Source organism: Plectropomus leopardus, chromosome 13 (genome assembly GCF_026936395.1).
Source record: "Plectropomus leopardus strain MGB_pleo_1.0 chromosome 13, ASM2693639v1, whole genome shotgun sequence".
Taxonomy (NCBI): Eukaryota; Metazoa; Chordata; class Actinopteri; order Perciformes; family Serranidae; genus Plectropomus; species Plectropomus leopardus.
In genome coordinates, this window is record NC_142188.1 from 23,287,759 (window position 1) to 23,303,168 (window position 15,410).

The following is a 15,410-nucleotide window of genomic DNA, read 5'->3' on the forward strand; positions in this document are numbered from 1 at the left end:
CTTCTGTCGTGAAAATACATGAATATGTAACAGAAAATGAGAAGATATTACGCAAACTGTTTTCCTCTCACTACCACCCACTACGTCTGACATCTGTTCTCCACCTCCACCACACGCTTTACCCTGCGTATCCCTCTGGCATTCTTCATACCACCTTCCTCCTCTCTCATTTTCCTCACCCTTTTCCCTCTTCTTTAACATCTCTTCTCTCTCTCTCTCTTTCTCTCTCTCTCTCTCTACCTTTTAGCCTCTATGGCTATCTTCAAAGATCTGTCTGTACACACATACTGTGGCAACAGTGTGAGGGTGATAATGAAGTGTCTGAGAAAAGAGGATTTGGTGGACTGGTGGGCATCATCCCTGCGGCATAAACGCTCATCTCTCCCTAAGGAAGGACACATGGAGCGTCTTTCACTTCAGTCCAACTGGCTGTCCCTGTGTCACTCTCAGCTAGCATACTAGGACGGCTGCTGTGGCCCTCAGGAGGCGACAGTGAGGGGGGGCTAACGCAACGGCGGACCCGGCACCTAGGGGACGCTTGCCGTTTCATCCTCTGACACCCGCCTGTTTATTTTGCACAGCCAGGCTGAGAGGAGCATAACACTGGCACTGGGAAAGTGAAGATCTTCACCAGGGGAACAGGCTGACACAGTGAGAAAGATAGATAGAGAGTGAGAGAGAGAGACGGACTAAGAGAGAGAGAGACAAACTCCTCCTCTTCCCTGTGGTCTGACAAAAAGATGACAGCTTTCCTCTGGAGCTTGCTCTGCCCTCCCTGGGCTGAAACCTCACTTGTAGGCGAGCGGCCTGTCAGACACAGCTAACTAGGCTGCCCCATGAGAGATGCAGAAAGCTTGACAGTTTGTTACTAGTTGGCAAAAGGCCACCGTCGCAGGTCAGTCTCTGCACAGAAAGTGTCAAAGAAGTGCCACTAATCAGCTACTGACCGGCTCTTCAGAGACGCTCACGTTAATGTTATCCTTCCTCTATGCCCACAGCTAGTTCAAAGACCCATCATTATCAGTGAACTGTCACATACTCAAAACCTCAGATCTATGTACCATACCAACACTACTGTAAACATTAGGTACTTGAGAGCAATCAGCGCTCTGTGTTGTGCTTTCGTGATGCATAGCGGTTAGTGGAATTATGGCATGCCCTGTTTCAGCAGTACAAAACCCCCGGGAGCCCTGCAGTGCGCACTTGAACCTATGCTGTAAAGCAAGCACAAATGTAAAGGACCATGAGACAGCTAGAGATTATGATACGCAGTGCATTGTCATCACAAAATGTAGAGTAATTTAGTAACTGCTTTGATTAAACAAAACATGTGTTATTTATCTTTAATAAAATACCTGTAATATGAACTGCATACAGTTTTCATATAAAAAAAACTATTGGTTTGTCCAGGCTACATGGCTGTCAGGACACGCTGGTTCAGCCCAGCCTGGTGGCTGTTTATTGATTTAACGGCTCTGCTTAATGGCAATGTCCTTCTAATTTCTTCCATTGATCTCTGGTGGTTCATCACTTACCTTCACCACTGTTAAAATAAGAGAGTAGATGGCATGTAGGGAAAACCTAAATTAAATTATGTAAAAGGGACCTACAGTGTTATGTTCATTTCCAATATGTTTACATGCTTTAATGCTTAAAAAACACTTTATTGTCCTCAAACAGTCTGTGCTGGAACACCTGTATTAACTCTGTCTGAAACACACCTGCCTTTTTAAGGCCCTAATGAAAAGCCCAGTCTGCTGTGATTGGTCAGCATTTCTGGGTCATCCATGTCTCAGCGTCTCTGCACAGTCATTGTAGTCAAGGAATGAAACAAAAATAGCATCACTCTCTACTGTGAAAAATGACAAATAAAAGTTCATAAACTCAACCGGACATGTTTCAATAGGAAATATGATTTGAAATTAGGGAAGAAATCAACAAACACCGGCAAGGAAGATTACATGTTTCCTGATGTTAGCGTGTAGCTACATTAGCAGTGTAGACTATAAACATCTGCGGTAGCGTATCAAAAGTAGATATATTAAAAAAAAGAAACAGCGTATTCAGAGTGGTCTGAAACCGGATAATTTTGCTCAGACTGATTATTTTTACATATAGTTACCTTATTATTTAAAATGGTGCCCACATTTAATATGAAAATCCGACACTGAAAAATTATACATAGGACAGACTATAAGGGAAAGCATAATTGGTTCCCTATACTTTCTTGCAAAGCAAAAAGAAGCAGCAGTTTTAATACTGGGCTAATTTTTCTATTTTTACAGCGCCTCAGTACACGAGTACTCAGTTCGGGCTGTACATCAAAACCTGATTTTGTTTGGTGTTGCGATGAGTATGTCTCAATAGTACTTTCTAAGTGTCCTTACTTCCTGATATATACTTTTCGAGACTTTCTATAGTGTGCAATCGAGAATAAATGTTTTGAAAATAACAGGGCTTCATGTGATTGGTATATTGGCACGTTGGCCGTCTCTGAATCATGTGTGAGCATGTGCCGAAGCTCTCTGAGCCTCTTGTGATGTCCTTGTAGTAGCCTTGCCATGATTGGTGAGACTATGAGATGGGGTAGTGCCCTGCTAAGAACTGTCCCCGTCTGTCAGATCTCATCACTCCATCCTGCATCGCTGGGGGGCTACGGGACCAAAACTGACCACTGAGTCAACTGACAAGACAGCTCAGCATCCAGTTATCCCAGAAGAAGAAACAAACACACACTCACACACACTTGCAAATTCAGACAGACACACAGAGAAGCCATCATGCAAGCAAATGCATTCACACACACACACACACACACACACACAAACACACATACACACACACATACATACACACACACACACACGCACACGCACACACACACACACACACACATATACACTGGCATGGAAGTCGCACAGTCACATAATACACAAAGACACATGCACGCAAAAGAACATGGACCGGCCAAGTGCAGGATCTACCCCCAAAACAGCCACAACAAAGCCTGTGCGGGACACAAATGTGCTTTGACATTGAGGTTGGTAATGCTTTGAGTTGTCTAAAATCTCAACAACTGACCCAGAAATGCTGGTGCACAGAGGGGGGTTTGGGGTGCGGGGGGAGGTCATGTGTGATGCAGTGTGGAAGAGAACTAAATAGACACTTTCTTGCCCACTTCTTGAGCCCTTTGGTGGTATTCTCACTTCATGTACAATAAGGGGAGACAGAATAAGGTGGATCCTTAAAACAGGGTGCAAGTCCTTTGTTGCTGAGAAGCATGAGCATCAGTAGGTGGTTGAAATACACATAAGAGGTACAACATGCTGTGGGATTGCAGAATATCACTCTTCCTGTCCCCTGATTGAAGTCAAAGGCCGCCTTCGTTTCCTCTCCGAGAAAAGGAGAGAGAGAGCACAACACAGAGAGGGAGAGGCTGCAGAGGTCAAACACAAAGGAAAACAAGCAGCTGCAATATGTTTACGGCAGCAGCCCTGAGGGAAGGAGAGGACCCAGCCACAATATCGCATATATTTATTTTTAACTAAATGATTCCGAGAAGTCAAGATGGCCTACTCTATGCTTGTGTTGCTCCCTTGCAGGCAAACATGTGCTAATGCAGAAAAATGCATGCAAAATGTACATGCCAGAACTTTCCAAACAAAAAAAAGCTTATACAATAGTTTCATGATCGTTTCAAACACTGTACTTTACCCAGCCAAAATGTACCAGCAGTCAGAGAGTCCCTAGCCCCAGCTGCCTCGAGGCTTGGCTACTGCCCCGAGGTTTTGAGCTGCAGCTGGCAGAGCTAGCATTTCAAACTGATAAAGCTCCAGACTTTCCCAGTCCTCTGGTTCAATATATGATGGGGGAGATTCTAGAGGAGTGAAGTCCTCCACCCCAAATGACGCCTTGGTGGCAAAAAGCAATAAGAGTCTGCATCACTCTGAAAATTACAACGAAAATAGGCAGGTAGGGATCTGAGAATCGCTGGTGCAATTCTCCATCACAGAGATACAACCACATATTCCCCTCGGCCTTTAAAAGTTTTAAATCCACTGCAAGCTAAGACAGGCTGAAAACTGCATTGTTTAATACTCTTTAAAGCTTAAGAAAAAGGGAAAAAAATGTACATTTATTGTAATCAGCTTATATTTTCACAAATAAAAAGCATCTGGAATATGCATTATTACTAATTCATTCAAATCATAGCCTTAAAAAAAATCCGCTTTACACATGCAGGCAAACCCAGCTGTCAAGAATGATCAGCAACAAACTAAAAATACAATCTGCATTACACAGACACTTTCTGAGAGTCCTACATTACACATACACTCTTAAAGGAAACTGTCAATTTAACAGTGAAGTGTAAACTGTGATTCGTCTCTTTGAGCAAGTGTTGCGAAATGATCCTGGTTAGCTCAACAAAGCTGGTCACACCACAGCCAGACACAGAACAGTCCTATAGTCTGATACGCTGATATGTGTGCTGTCTAAAGTTAGGCCTTTTCCCTTACCCGCACTGCAGTGCCAGAGATCAAGTGATGCCGTCAACTAGCTAATGACATGACTGCTGCAGGCGACGGCCGGCAGCTTGATTTATACATGGGGACAGAGTTGAATGATTCATAGGCTAAGAGAGGGATACCAGGACACGTGGCAGCTATATGCCCCTCTCGCTAGCTCTTATTCGCTGATACACACCTCTCCATAAATGCCTTGGAACACTTTATGTCTCATAAGCTTAACATTACACAACTGTCCACTGCTCAAAATGGCTCTGTGTGTTTTCCCTCTGCCTTCTTTTGTCTCTACATTTTTTTACAACTCTTCCTCATGCTGTCCCTCTTTCCCTCTAGTGTTCATTGACTCACTGACCGTTTCTTCTTCCCTTCCCATTATAATGCAATGCTAATCCTAAATATGGAACCCACTGTTGTAGGCTAAAATGAATGGCCCAATCATTCTGCATCAATTAGTCCATCCATCATTGCTGATTGGAGGAGGAGGAGGAGGGGGTGTTGGTGGTGACTGTGCTCTGTGGTGGCAGCAGGGAGACAGAGATGGCATTAGAGAGAGCTTTCACACTGAAATGTAATTTCTATTACCATTTGGGTACTGCAAACTGCCGTCCACACAATGACCTTGTCCTGCTAATTTCACTGGGATGCCCTCTAAATTACGTCATCTCTGTAATAATTGGGTGAAGTGATCTGACAGCGTGGGGGTACAGTACTCCTTACATGATGATTTCTCATCATAATGACCGATGTTTCTACTCAGATGTCACTATGCGTGACATAACTGTATATATGGTTTTATTAAACATACTTTTAAAAAGAGACTGCTTAACGTGATAGATCAAACTCTTCCTGTAAAACATGGAATAAACTTTGTTAACAGCAACAATAAATAAATGGGGGTTAAGTGGAGTGTTAAGGCTTCCCTGCATATTATGCAGCCAGTATACTGGGTTACATATTTAATAAAGCAAGGCAACACTTGAGTGGTAGCATACAGTACAATGTTAATGCATAAACTCACTTAGAAGTGCATTACACTTGGGATATGTAGCGTGAAGTTGTTTTATAATTTTACTAAGTAAGAGCAATTTACAAAATGACTTCTCTGCTTATGCAAGAATGAGGCCAATTCAAATAAGGATTTTTTTTTTTAATTATTTAAATGAATATCACTGGCTCAAGCCAATACAAGAGGGCACTCCCAGATTTGGATAGTGCTATAAAAAGAACACATGAAGAAAATAAATGCAAAGCCCTGTCATGAACACAACCTAAATAAATGAGAGGTAAATGTATTTATTTACATATTTAAATCAAATAAAGACTAAAGGAGGGAACACAGATGTCTTTACGCTGTGAGTTTACCTCGTAAATAGTCCCTAACAGCAGGGCTAATTCCGCAGAGAACAGACACTCATTTATATCAGTGCTGCCTCAGATACTCTTTAAAAAAGCACAGGGAACATCACAACACAAATAAAAGGTGGACCTAGATCAGAGTGTAACTAACTGCCCGTTAAATATGAGCAGATAAGTAAATCCCGAGGGTAGCGACTGAGGAATCTTTGCATTCAATTTATCATTTTACATTATTTAGGCTACTCCACAGGGAAATACCGTATCTCTGTCATAAGTTATGCTAATGGCTGGTACTACCATCTGTGAACTGCGGACCATCAGTCAAGCATGGTGTGCAATCCATGAGTTATGAGAATAATATGTCATCTTTGAGTGATTAATCATATGGGGGGAGTTTTGGGGTTTCCAGTGTGCTGATACGGTTGTGACAGGGACATTAGGCCATCTAACCCAGGCCGTCACAAAACACTAGCCTATATCTCGACCTGTATCCCTCCCCCCTGCACAGAGCGCCATGCCCCGGTCCCCTCCAATCTACTCAATAAACAAGCCTAGGGCAGGACCCAGACAGAGGATAATGGTTCACCTGGAGGTGACAGGAAAAGAAAACAGAGCTCTTTGCATAACGAATGCAGATGGAGATAAGCATGGTGAAGCACTTAAGAATCTTGATAAAGGATTATCCAAACATGTCCGAAACTGGATACATTTTCTTCTTTTAAGCATGCTGAAACAGACTTTTGGAAGAGACAGTGCTGCAGTTTTTGTCCTGCTGATATTGCATTGGTGATGCTGTGCTTCTGAGGTCAGGTACTAGCAGCAGAAGTTCTCACATTTCACACAAAGCTCAGTGCAAGGACATTACAGGGTTTCCACACATTTTCATGGGCAAAGTTTCAAAACTTTTCCATGACTTTTCAAGGACCCTTTCTAACTTTTTTTTTCTTGCTCTAGTTGCGCGGCATTTTTCTAACATATCCTAATAAAACTGTCTTCACACATAATTTCAACTGGAGTACATGAGGGGAGAAACAGAGCACAAGCAGAAAATGAAAAAACGTACATGATGGTAAACGAAATGTCACACATCGACGCATATTAAAGCTAAGGTATGTCGACAGCTAAGAAAATTAACTTGCTGTTATTTTACATTATGCTGAAAGCTATCCATGCAGAATGACTGACAATTTCATTCCATGACTGTGGGAACCCTCACATTATACTCCTTCTTCTAACTCCATTAGTAATTTACAGGGCTTCATCATTTTCTCAGCAGAGACACTAAGCAGTTCCTTGTCACGTCATTGTGAGTCTAACTCCGATCAAATCTTTAGTTGCAGAGGAGGGCAAAGAACCACACGAGCACCACCACAGCCAGGCATAATCACAGCAAGCATAATTAATCTCATACATTAGAATGTGTCGGTACTTGCTATGACTCACACAACTGTTTAGGAAACTTATGAGGGAGGAGAGCTGAGGGCACACAGCGCTACAGCCTGTGTTATGCAAGCAATGACAAAGGCTGGTGAGTTCACTGAGCGTTAGCCGCCCGTGGCCAAATTAGCCCGAGTCAGGCCACACAAAAACAGCCATGCATGTGTCCTGCTGCTTGACTCGAGCAGAGAAAGGAGGACCAACCTGAGAGGAACGATTTGTTTGGGTGGTCTAGTTAAAGACCTAGTGCTAAATGGGCAATGGTTCTGGTTAGAATACTAATGAGCCCATTCCCCTCCTGGATGGAGACATCAAAGGCAAATGGAGCTCCCTCTCTCTGGCTACACAGGGCTTCATAGTATCATTACATGGCTCAGTGTGTGTTTGCATCCATGTGTTTGCGGTGTGTGTGTGTGTGTGTGTGTGTGTGTGTGTGTGTGTGTGTGAGTGTGTGTGTGTGTGTGAGTGTGTGTGAGAGAGAGAGCCACAGACGGGGGATAGACAACATCATGTTTACATTAGGCCTTTTCTTTTGGGACTGTGCCAGCATCCAGCCATGCTGTGACACACATCACACAAGCAACCTGGTACCATTCATAATTACCCTCTATTCACAGAGGCCTCATTTGGCATCCTATTATCAGAGATCATTGTTATTTCCCTCTATGTATGTATGGAGTCCCAGTGAGACCAACATGTCTCACGTAGATAACAGCGCTATTTCAGTTAACCCCATTGTGTACACAACACTGAAGACACACAACCCGGAGAGAATTCCCATCAGTGATTTCTAAGAATTTAATAGAGCATCAGGGCAGAACAATCTTTTCTAGATTTTTTTTGTCTCCATAACTAATACTAGGAAAATAATAATAATAATAATGTAGGGGTTTTTTTGGCAAAGGACCAATCTTACCCTGGGCTTTTCTTTTCACTTATTTCCACCCTATTTACACAGCTCTGGCTGCAAGCTCATGAAACACTATCACCAAAACACGTCTACTTTGCTGTGACCACACATCACACTTGAATTAATGATAAAGATACACAGAGAGGTGAAACTTTTCTCCCAAAAGATAGCTCCACATGTAGGGGGAATAACAAAAAAAAATCCTCACAACCATGTTAAGCTGGAAGAACTCCTAAAAGTGTGTAGGTGGTAAACTAACTTTTCTTACATAAAGTAAAGACTTTGTCCAGTTTTCACATACTGGCGGGAGGCCCACCTCCAGAACTGTGAGAACTAAACATGGCTCAGGTGCGTGAGGCCAACATGATGGATCATCCTGTTGTGAAGCTGCCCCTCCGCAGAGCCCTGAGAAGACAGGTGGGAGATAAGGCAGGGCCTATATGAGAGCACATCTCCCCTCCACATCGATCCTCGCCGCCACCAAGGCAGGAGGTCTTCACATGCCAAACCGCAGATAGGGGTAGAGGGAGGGCCAGGGTGAGAACAGAGAGAACAGTTTTGCAGGTTTAGCAGCCACTCTCTAGTGATAAAGACACTGGAAGATAAACCCCCTCTTGGCCTCATGCAGATAAAAGACACACGTAGTGGAGCTTTGTTTTGGAGAAAGTAACATTCGCAGCTCTCTGGTAGATAATGGTAATCTCTCGCTGGTTATAACCACCAAGGCCAAAATAACAAAAACCAGCTCCACAAGAGCACATATACATAGAAAATAATAAAGTCACATAGACTTGTTGTGGTCATTATTAACACGAAAAAATGTGAGTCTTAGCATTTTGCAGTTAATTGACCTTGTATCTTGTGCCAGTAACTTGGCAGGAATAGCATCGCTGGAAGTCAATTAGGAATGAAAGGAGGCTTTGCTCTCAAAAAAATGGCACTCGCTACAATTAGAATTCCTCTGGAGTTAATAAGCACAGCTGCAGGTCACAATCAACCAAAATGTTTTCTTGCAAAGTGTGACATTAATTGACACGAGATCTCACGTTCCAGTGTTGACAGCCACAAAGTCGGCTTCATTTTTATCGCTGCTGCCTTGAAACGGAGCAATCTGTAATAACTCCTATTACTAGTTGAAGAAGGACCTGGATCAATCAACAAGGCTGCATGCTCTAAGATTCTGCGAACTGTAAGAGGTGATTTGCCAAAAAATGACAATAATGAAAACATAATGGCAAAGAAAATTGCTTCTTGTGTTTCGCCGTATGTGATGAATGAATACTGAGAGTCCACTGCGGCGGAGACAGATGCCAATCAGGAGGACAGTATACCTGCTTTACAGGCCTGGGCTTTGTTATAGAGATGCTTCTTCGTGACCTCTGATCTCAATCACTGAAGTTTTTTCGATGGCTGTGTGCAGTGTATCAGACAAGATGAGAGCCACTCCAGACTGCGTGATTAGATGTGAATAAGATTTCACAGCACTGTGTACACTCTAATGGACACCATGTGCGCGGAGCAGTTAACTATGCTGTGGCTTTGATGTTGCTTTATGAACATCCCTCACTTCTGATGACTCATGTTTCACACCAGGTGTTCAAATCCTAATAAATAAATAAATAAAAACAGAAAGAAGTGCCATCCTGCAAAGTGCATAATTCTGTCTTATGTGCTGCTTTCTGCTAAACCACTTTCTGAAACCGCTTTATAGAAGGACAATGTAATTTGGAGGAAGAGTTTTGACAGATAAAATTGTACTGAATATAACTTTTTAAAAAGCCATCAACATCATTATTTTTTAGTTCCATAAAAAAAAGGACTAAAACACAAGACAACATGCACTGTGGATAAACAGGGAATATCTGGCACACTGTAAATGTCAGTGAAGGTCTTGTTTATTAGTCACATTAGTTGCATTAAAGAAAGCTCTTAAAGAGACAGCTCACCCCCAAATCAGAAATATACATTTCTCTTATTACCTGTAGTGCTATTCATCAGTCTCTAGATTGCACTGGCGTGAGTGGCCAAGCGTTGGTGACATCAGCCATATAGATGTGTGTCCACTCTTACATTTGACTTCATTTTCTTTCTATTGATCTATATCGGCCATCTATGTCAGTGTGCGAAAGCAAGCGTGCATCTACTCATGGACGAGAAGCTCGTGCTTGTGACAGTATGAGATGGAAACATCAATAGCATCCTCCTTGGCTGAGCTGTTTACTTATTTAGCTCAGTGGTGCTGCAGTAGATGCATTATTTTGTGCAGTGATACGGTTTGAGGGTGTAATTCCGTAGAAAAAAAGTAGTTCCTACATGCTCCCAACAAGGTCTGTGGCATATCTTGAGTAACCAAGTCATGATTTCTGGAAAGAGACATTGCTGTTGAGCTTTTCAAATGTATTTCTTATGTATTTATTTATTTTTGGCACTTTGAGCACCATAAGCTGAGCGCCATATAGTTCCATTACATTGGACGGCCAATATCTCCATCGCTGGCCAACTAACACAAAAATAATTACGACTGATAAATAGTACTACAAGTAACAGGGAAAATACTTTTTATTTTTATTTTGGGGGTGAACTGTCCCTTTAAGATTAACTCCTAAAATAGTAACTGTGATGGAAATATACAACCCTACATCACTATAAACATTTTTTAGAGATGTAAACCATCAAATGATGTACATTACATTATATAACATCAAATATACTAATGTCTTATGTCTTGATTGAGGACATAATGGTACAACTGAAGCCTGTCAGGAAACAATGAAACATTTAAAGAGACATCCAACACAGATGGATAAACAGATAAAGCTAAAGCAGTGACCTTATTTCACTGTCATATTATTCCGACATATCATCAAAAATTCCCCTTCGGACTAAAAATTAATATTCCTCATCTAACTGGGTGCATTTTACCCCAACCTCATCTTACTGTGGGGAAGAATGATTATTTCAATCATGTCACTGTAAAAGTCAAATTTCAGAAAAGCAGAACAGTTGGATTGGGCAGTAGCATCCTACTGGAGTTCCCAACCCATTATTCCCACACCACGGTCGGCTGCCTCAGATTTCCTCCATTGCTTTGATGATAATGTTCTTCGGCAGTCCGCTGTAGTAATGACTGTCTCTCAGTGTGGCACAGTGCAAGGTTGCGCTGCACTGCGCTCTAATGTTTTAGCCTTACATTCTGCCACATTTGACACTTGGAGCAAAACAGACACTAAAGTCTGCAATGAACCCAGGAAAAAATATATAGATGCACCACATAAGATCTGATGAGTGCAACTTTAATTGCTTCAATACCGTGGGAAAAAAAACAATGAGATGATATAAAGAAAAACAAAGGTGTTCACTCACCTCCCCCTCCTCCCAGAAGACTGGAGTTTGCTGAAAAGAGAAAAAAAAAATTAGTCAGTAAAATTCAAAGAGTAAGCAAATATGGATCGTTCTATACAGTCAGCAATATTTCAACATTAGTATTTAGTGCCTTTAATTGCACAATCTTGATTATTCAGAAATACACCTTTTTGATCTAAACCCTTAGATAATTATCAAATGTATCACTTATATCACCTAATACAGATGAGAACAGAACAGAATGATTCTTGAAAAGACTCATTATAATTTCACAGCACTCAGAAGAAAAACAGTTGCTATAAAGTGCCAAGAAGAGCCTGAAATTGGCTTGAATGATTATGCTACATATTTTCTTGTATCGTTTTCTCAGTTAAACCTGTAATCACACATTTGAATAGCTGTACCTGGCAAAGCAAAATTTAACATTTTTTTCATGGCATCTTCCAACAACACCACAAACACATCTAAAGGTAACAAGCAACAAGACTGTCATCCAGCACGTTGTTTATCACTTCTCCAATAGACAGAAGTGATCATTGTGTGTGGCAGTGGTTTTCTTTGAATGCTAAATTTGGCAACAAACGTGTGATTCAGTCAGCAGCTAATTTCAATATACACTCCTTGGCAGATTTCTCCTTTGGCAACAGGACGGAGGTTATGCTCAATAAAACATGTGGTTCATTAAAAGTAATTAACAATGGCTTGAAGTTTAAGACATTTGTATCTACTGCTGCACAGTTCAGATTTCACCATGGCTTTATACGGCCTGGTTGTTGCCTCCGCCAAGGAGGTCATATATTCGGCTAGGTTTGGGCATTTGTCTGTGCATGTGTCTTTTTGTCAGCAGGATTACAGAAAAACTACAGGCTAGAGTTTCATGAAACTTGGTTGAAGGGCATAGCATGGGTAAAGGAAGAACCCATTAAATTTTGCAGCGGATCTGAATCATGGGGTGGACACACTAATTATTTCAATAAAGAACATTTATGGTCTGGGCCAGGATTACACACAGCTCTTTCCTGGGTCAATAAAAGCAAACATGAAGGTGTAGATGTGATTATCAGGGGGTGGGAGTTAAGCTTCTGCGACGACCCACAGTGGCGGGTCGGCATTATCAGCATTGCTTGCAGCCTAACAGTGTAAACAACAGCAAAAGTGATGACAGATTTACCGTTTCATCATACAGTGGTGCTCAAATGGGTCAGTATGCGCACCACCATATGAGCACTAGTCTGTGGTAGTCAGTAGTCAGTCACTAGTAGTCAGTGGCGATTAGCAAGCCAGTAAAGACATGAATAGTATATGTAGTTTGCTGGCAAATTAATATTGTGAATGTCGTATATTGCACCTTTAACACTGCATTGATGGAGGTGTACATCAAAGCGTGCTCTTATAGTTTCTTTATGGAAATAAATAGTTATACGTGAGCTGAGACAAGCTCCTTCATATGATCTTAATGATTGAGGTTTCATTCTCATGTGTGACATAAACATGTGAAACGCCATCAGCATAAAGTCTAGCTCACTGTTATTATGTTGTCAGCTTTGAGACCGTTTAGTTCTCAAACACTTTTAGTATGACCCGTGCCATTCGTGTGAATCTCCAACATTAACCATAGTTTAGTGGTTCAGCATAAGGTAACGTCAGAGTGCTATCTCAGTGGAGAGTGTATCATTAAAAATGAACCTATCTGTCAGTTGGAGACATCCGTTGCACATGAGAGGAGAAAGATTAGAGGGGATTTAAAGTACATCTGTTAATTTGGGTGTTACTGAAAGTAGGTAGCCTATGTGTTTGAAGTGTAGTTCATCCAGCGGGCATTGCAAGAATCATACACTGCAACATGCCTTTAATGATCTTTAGTTCCAGCTACAGCATTGGCTATCATTAGCAGTGAACACTACCCCATTAAAAGCTTATTATTTCTCGAAAACGTTTTGGTGCCCAAACGACAGATAATGAACATGTGGTAGAAGGGAGAGATCTCCAATCACAGCACAGTCCTGTGGCTGTTTTGTGTGTGTGGGTGTGAGTGCGCGCGTGTGTGTGTGTCTGATTACGTGTATGAAGGGGACTTCTGGAGTTCACACAGTTTCCACACCTTTCTGTGGCACCATTATGGCTTTTCATTGTTCTCATTTGAGCACCACACATATGAGTGGGCACAGGGACAAAGAAAGCTCTCCCACTGCAGAATTTGTTTCATCAAAAGGCTTTTGTTGTGTGTGTGATTGAGTGTGTTTGAGTGCGTGCATACAGTATGAGCATAACATACACACACAAGAAACAGCAACTCAAACAGGGATGTACTGACAATCCACTGTCATGTTTACAATAGCACCTCTCCAGGTTTTTCTGTGATGAAAAAGATGCTTGTGCTCTCCGAGCCTTTGTTTAGCTCTGGAATCTATCAACAGCAAGCACACAACTCAAACGTGCATTTCCAGAACAGAAAATGTTCTGTTCATATTTCAAAAGCATGGAAAAGATCAGTGAAAATAAAATGAAGGCTTTATTACCAGAGATCTAGGGCTGGCATGATATCAGATTTTTACTACACAGGTATCATGGGTAAAATATTTCATGATACCGTTATTATCACCTTATCTATAGGATATATGATAAAAAAAATCAGTAAAATTCATCTTTAACTTTTTTTTTATTTAGCAAATGAATCACACTTAAAAAATGAGTATAAGGAGGTGGAGAATGAGTCTGTATCCGTAACTATACAAAACTGGACAAAAAGAGCAACTGCACTTAGGTGAAAAGGCAACTAGATGGCACTTACAACAATATTAATATTTCCTTTTTAAATATCACAGTAAGCATCAATACCAGTATATTGCAACACCCCTAAGAGATTAGGGTTGGGTACTGAATTGCTACTTTTTTACATCTGTACTAAAGAGTTGTGATTCATGTTAAATCCATCGTTGCCAAATGTCGGTACCTAAGAGCGCTGTTTAGAATCTTCGGGCGTGTAGTGTATGTAACTTTTCTTGTGATATAAAGTTTGTTGTTATTTATCTATTATCAGCAAAATGAAGGAATAGTTCAGCGCTAGTTAAAGGCCAGCTAAGAGTATGCTAGTTTTCAGCAAAGTCTATCATCATTGTCTAGTCTCCTGGGGAGTCTTCCTATTCCTGAGCTATTAAAACACTGGGGTTTAATTACCTTACATTATGGAAATGCATACCTGAGGGGGGCGCTTCATTTACTCCACACCTAATCAGAGATGGGAGATGTGGCTGCTAATCAGTCTGACACAACTCTCCTGCGTGTGTGTTGTGGGGTCGTGGGGCTAGTGAACAGCCTAGTCTGGAGGGTTGATGTGTTGGATGCTTTCTAACCATGTGACTTGGTGTGATCACAGCAATAGCCTACTGGAAAATGAAGAGCGTTCGACAGCCATCTCATCTCTGCAGTGGGTTCTGATAAATATGTAAGCAGGGAGGGAAAAAAAAAAAAAAATGCTGCTTTATGCCTTTTCCCTCCCCCTTCTCTCCGCATCCTGTCCTTTAATGATCAGAATGTCATGAAACATGTTTTGGCAGTTTATCTTAAAGCACACTGTGCTGTTTATGCACACAAAATATCTGTAACCTACAGAGTCAGTGAGCTCAGCAGCCCACAGCGATACATATCAAGGGAGACATTAAAATCCCAAAGTGGATGGGGACTCGCTTTAAAACTCTGTCTTCATGCACGAGACAAATAGGAAACAGCTGGTGGAGGAGCTAACCTACAGCAGCACACTCACAGAGCAGCCCTGCACTCTTGGCAGCAAACGCTATGAGCTTGTGCCTCATTCAGTA

The 15,410-nt window shown here is 41.6% G+C and overlaps 1 protein-coding gene across 3 annotated transcripts in view; it reads right to left on the reverse strand.

Annotated features, from left to right (window-relative positions):
- macrod2 (mono-ADP ribosylhydrolase 2) overlaps positions 1-15,410 on the reverse strand; it is a 511,048-nt gene that overhangs the window by 362,724 nt on the left and 132,914 nt on the right. For all 3 annotated transcript variants that reach the window (XM_088086648.1, XM_042501834.2, XM_042501833.2), the window contains exon 4: positions 11,593-11,622. In XM_088086648.1, the coding sequence (XP_087942774.1) occupies positions 11,593-11,622 (30 nt within the window). The remainder of the gene's footprint in view (positions 1-11,592; positions 11,623-15,410) is intronic.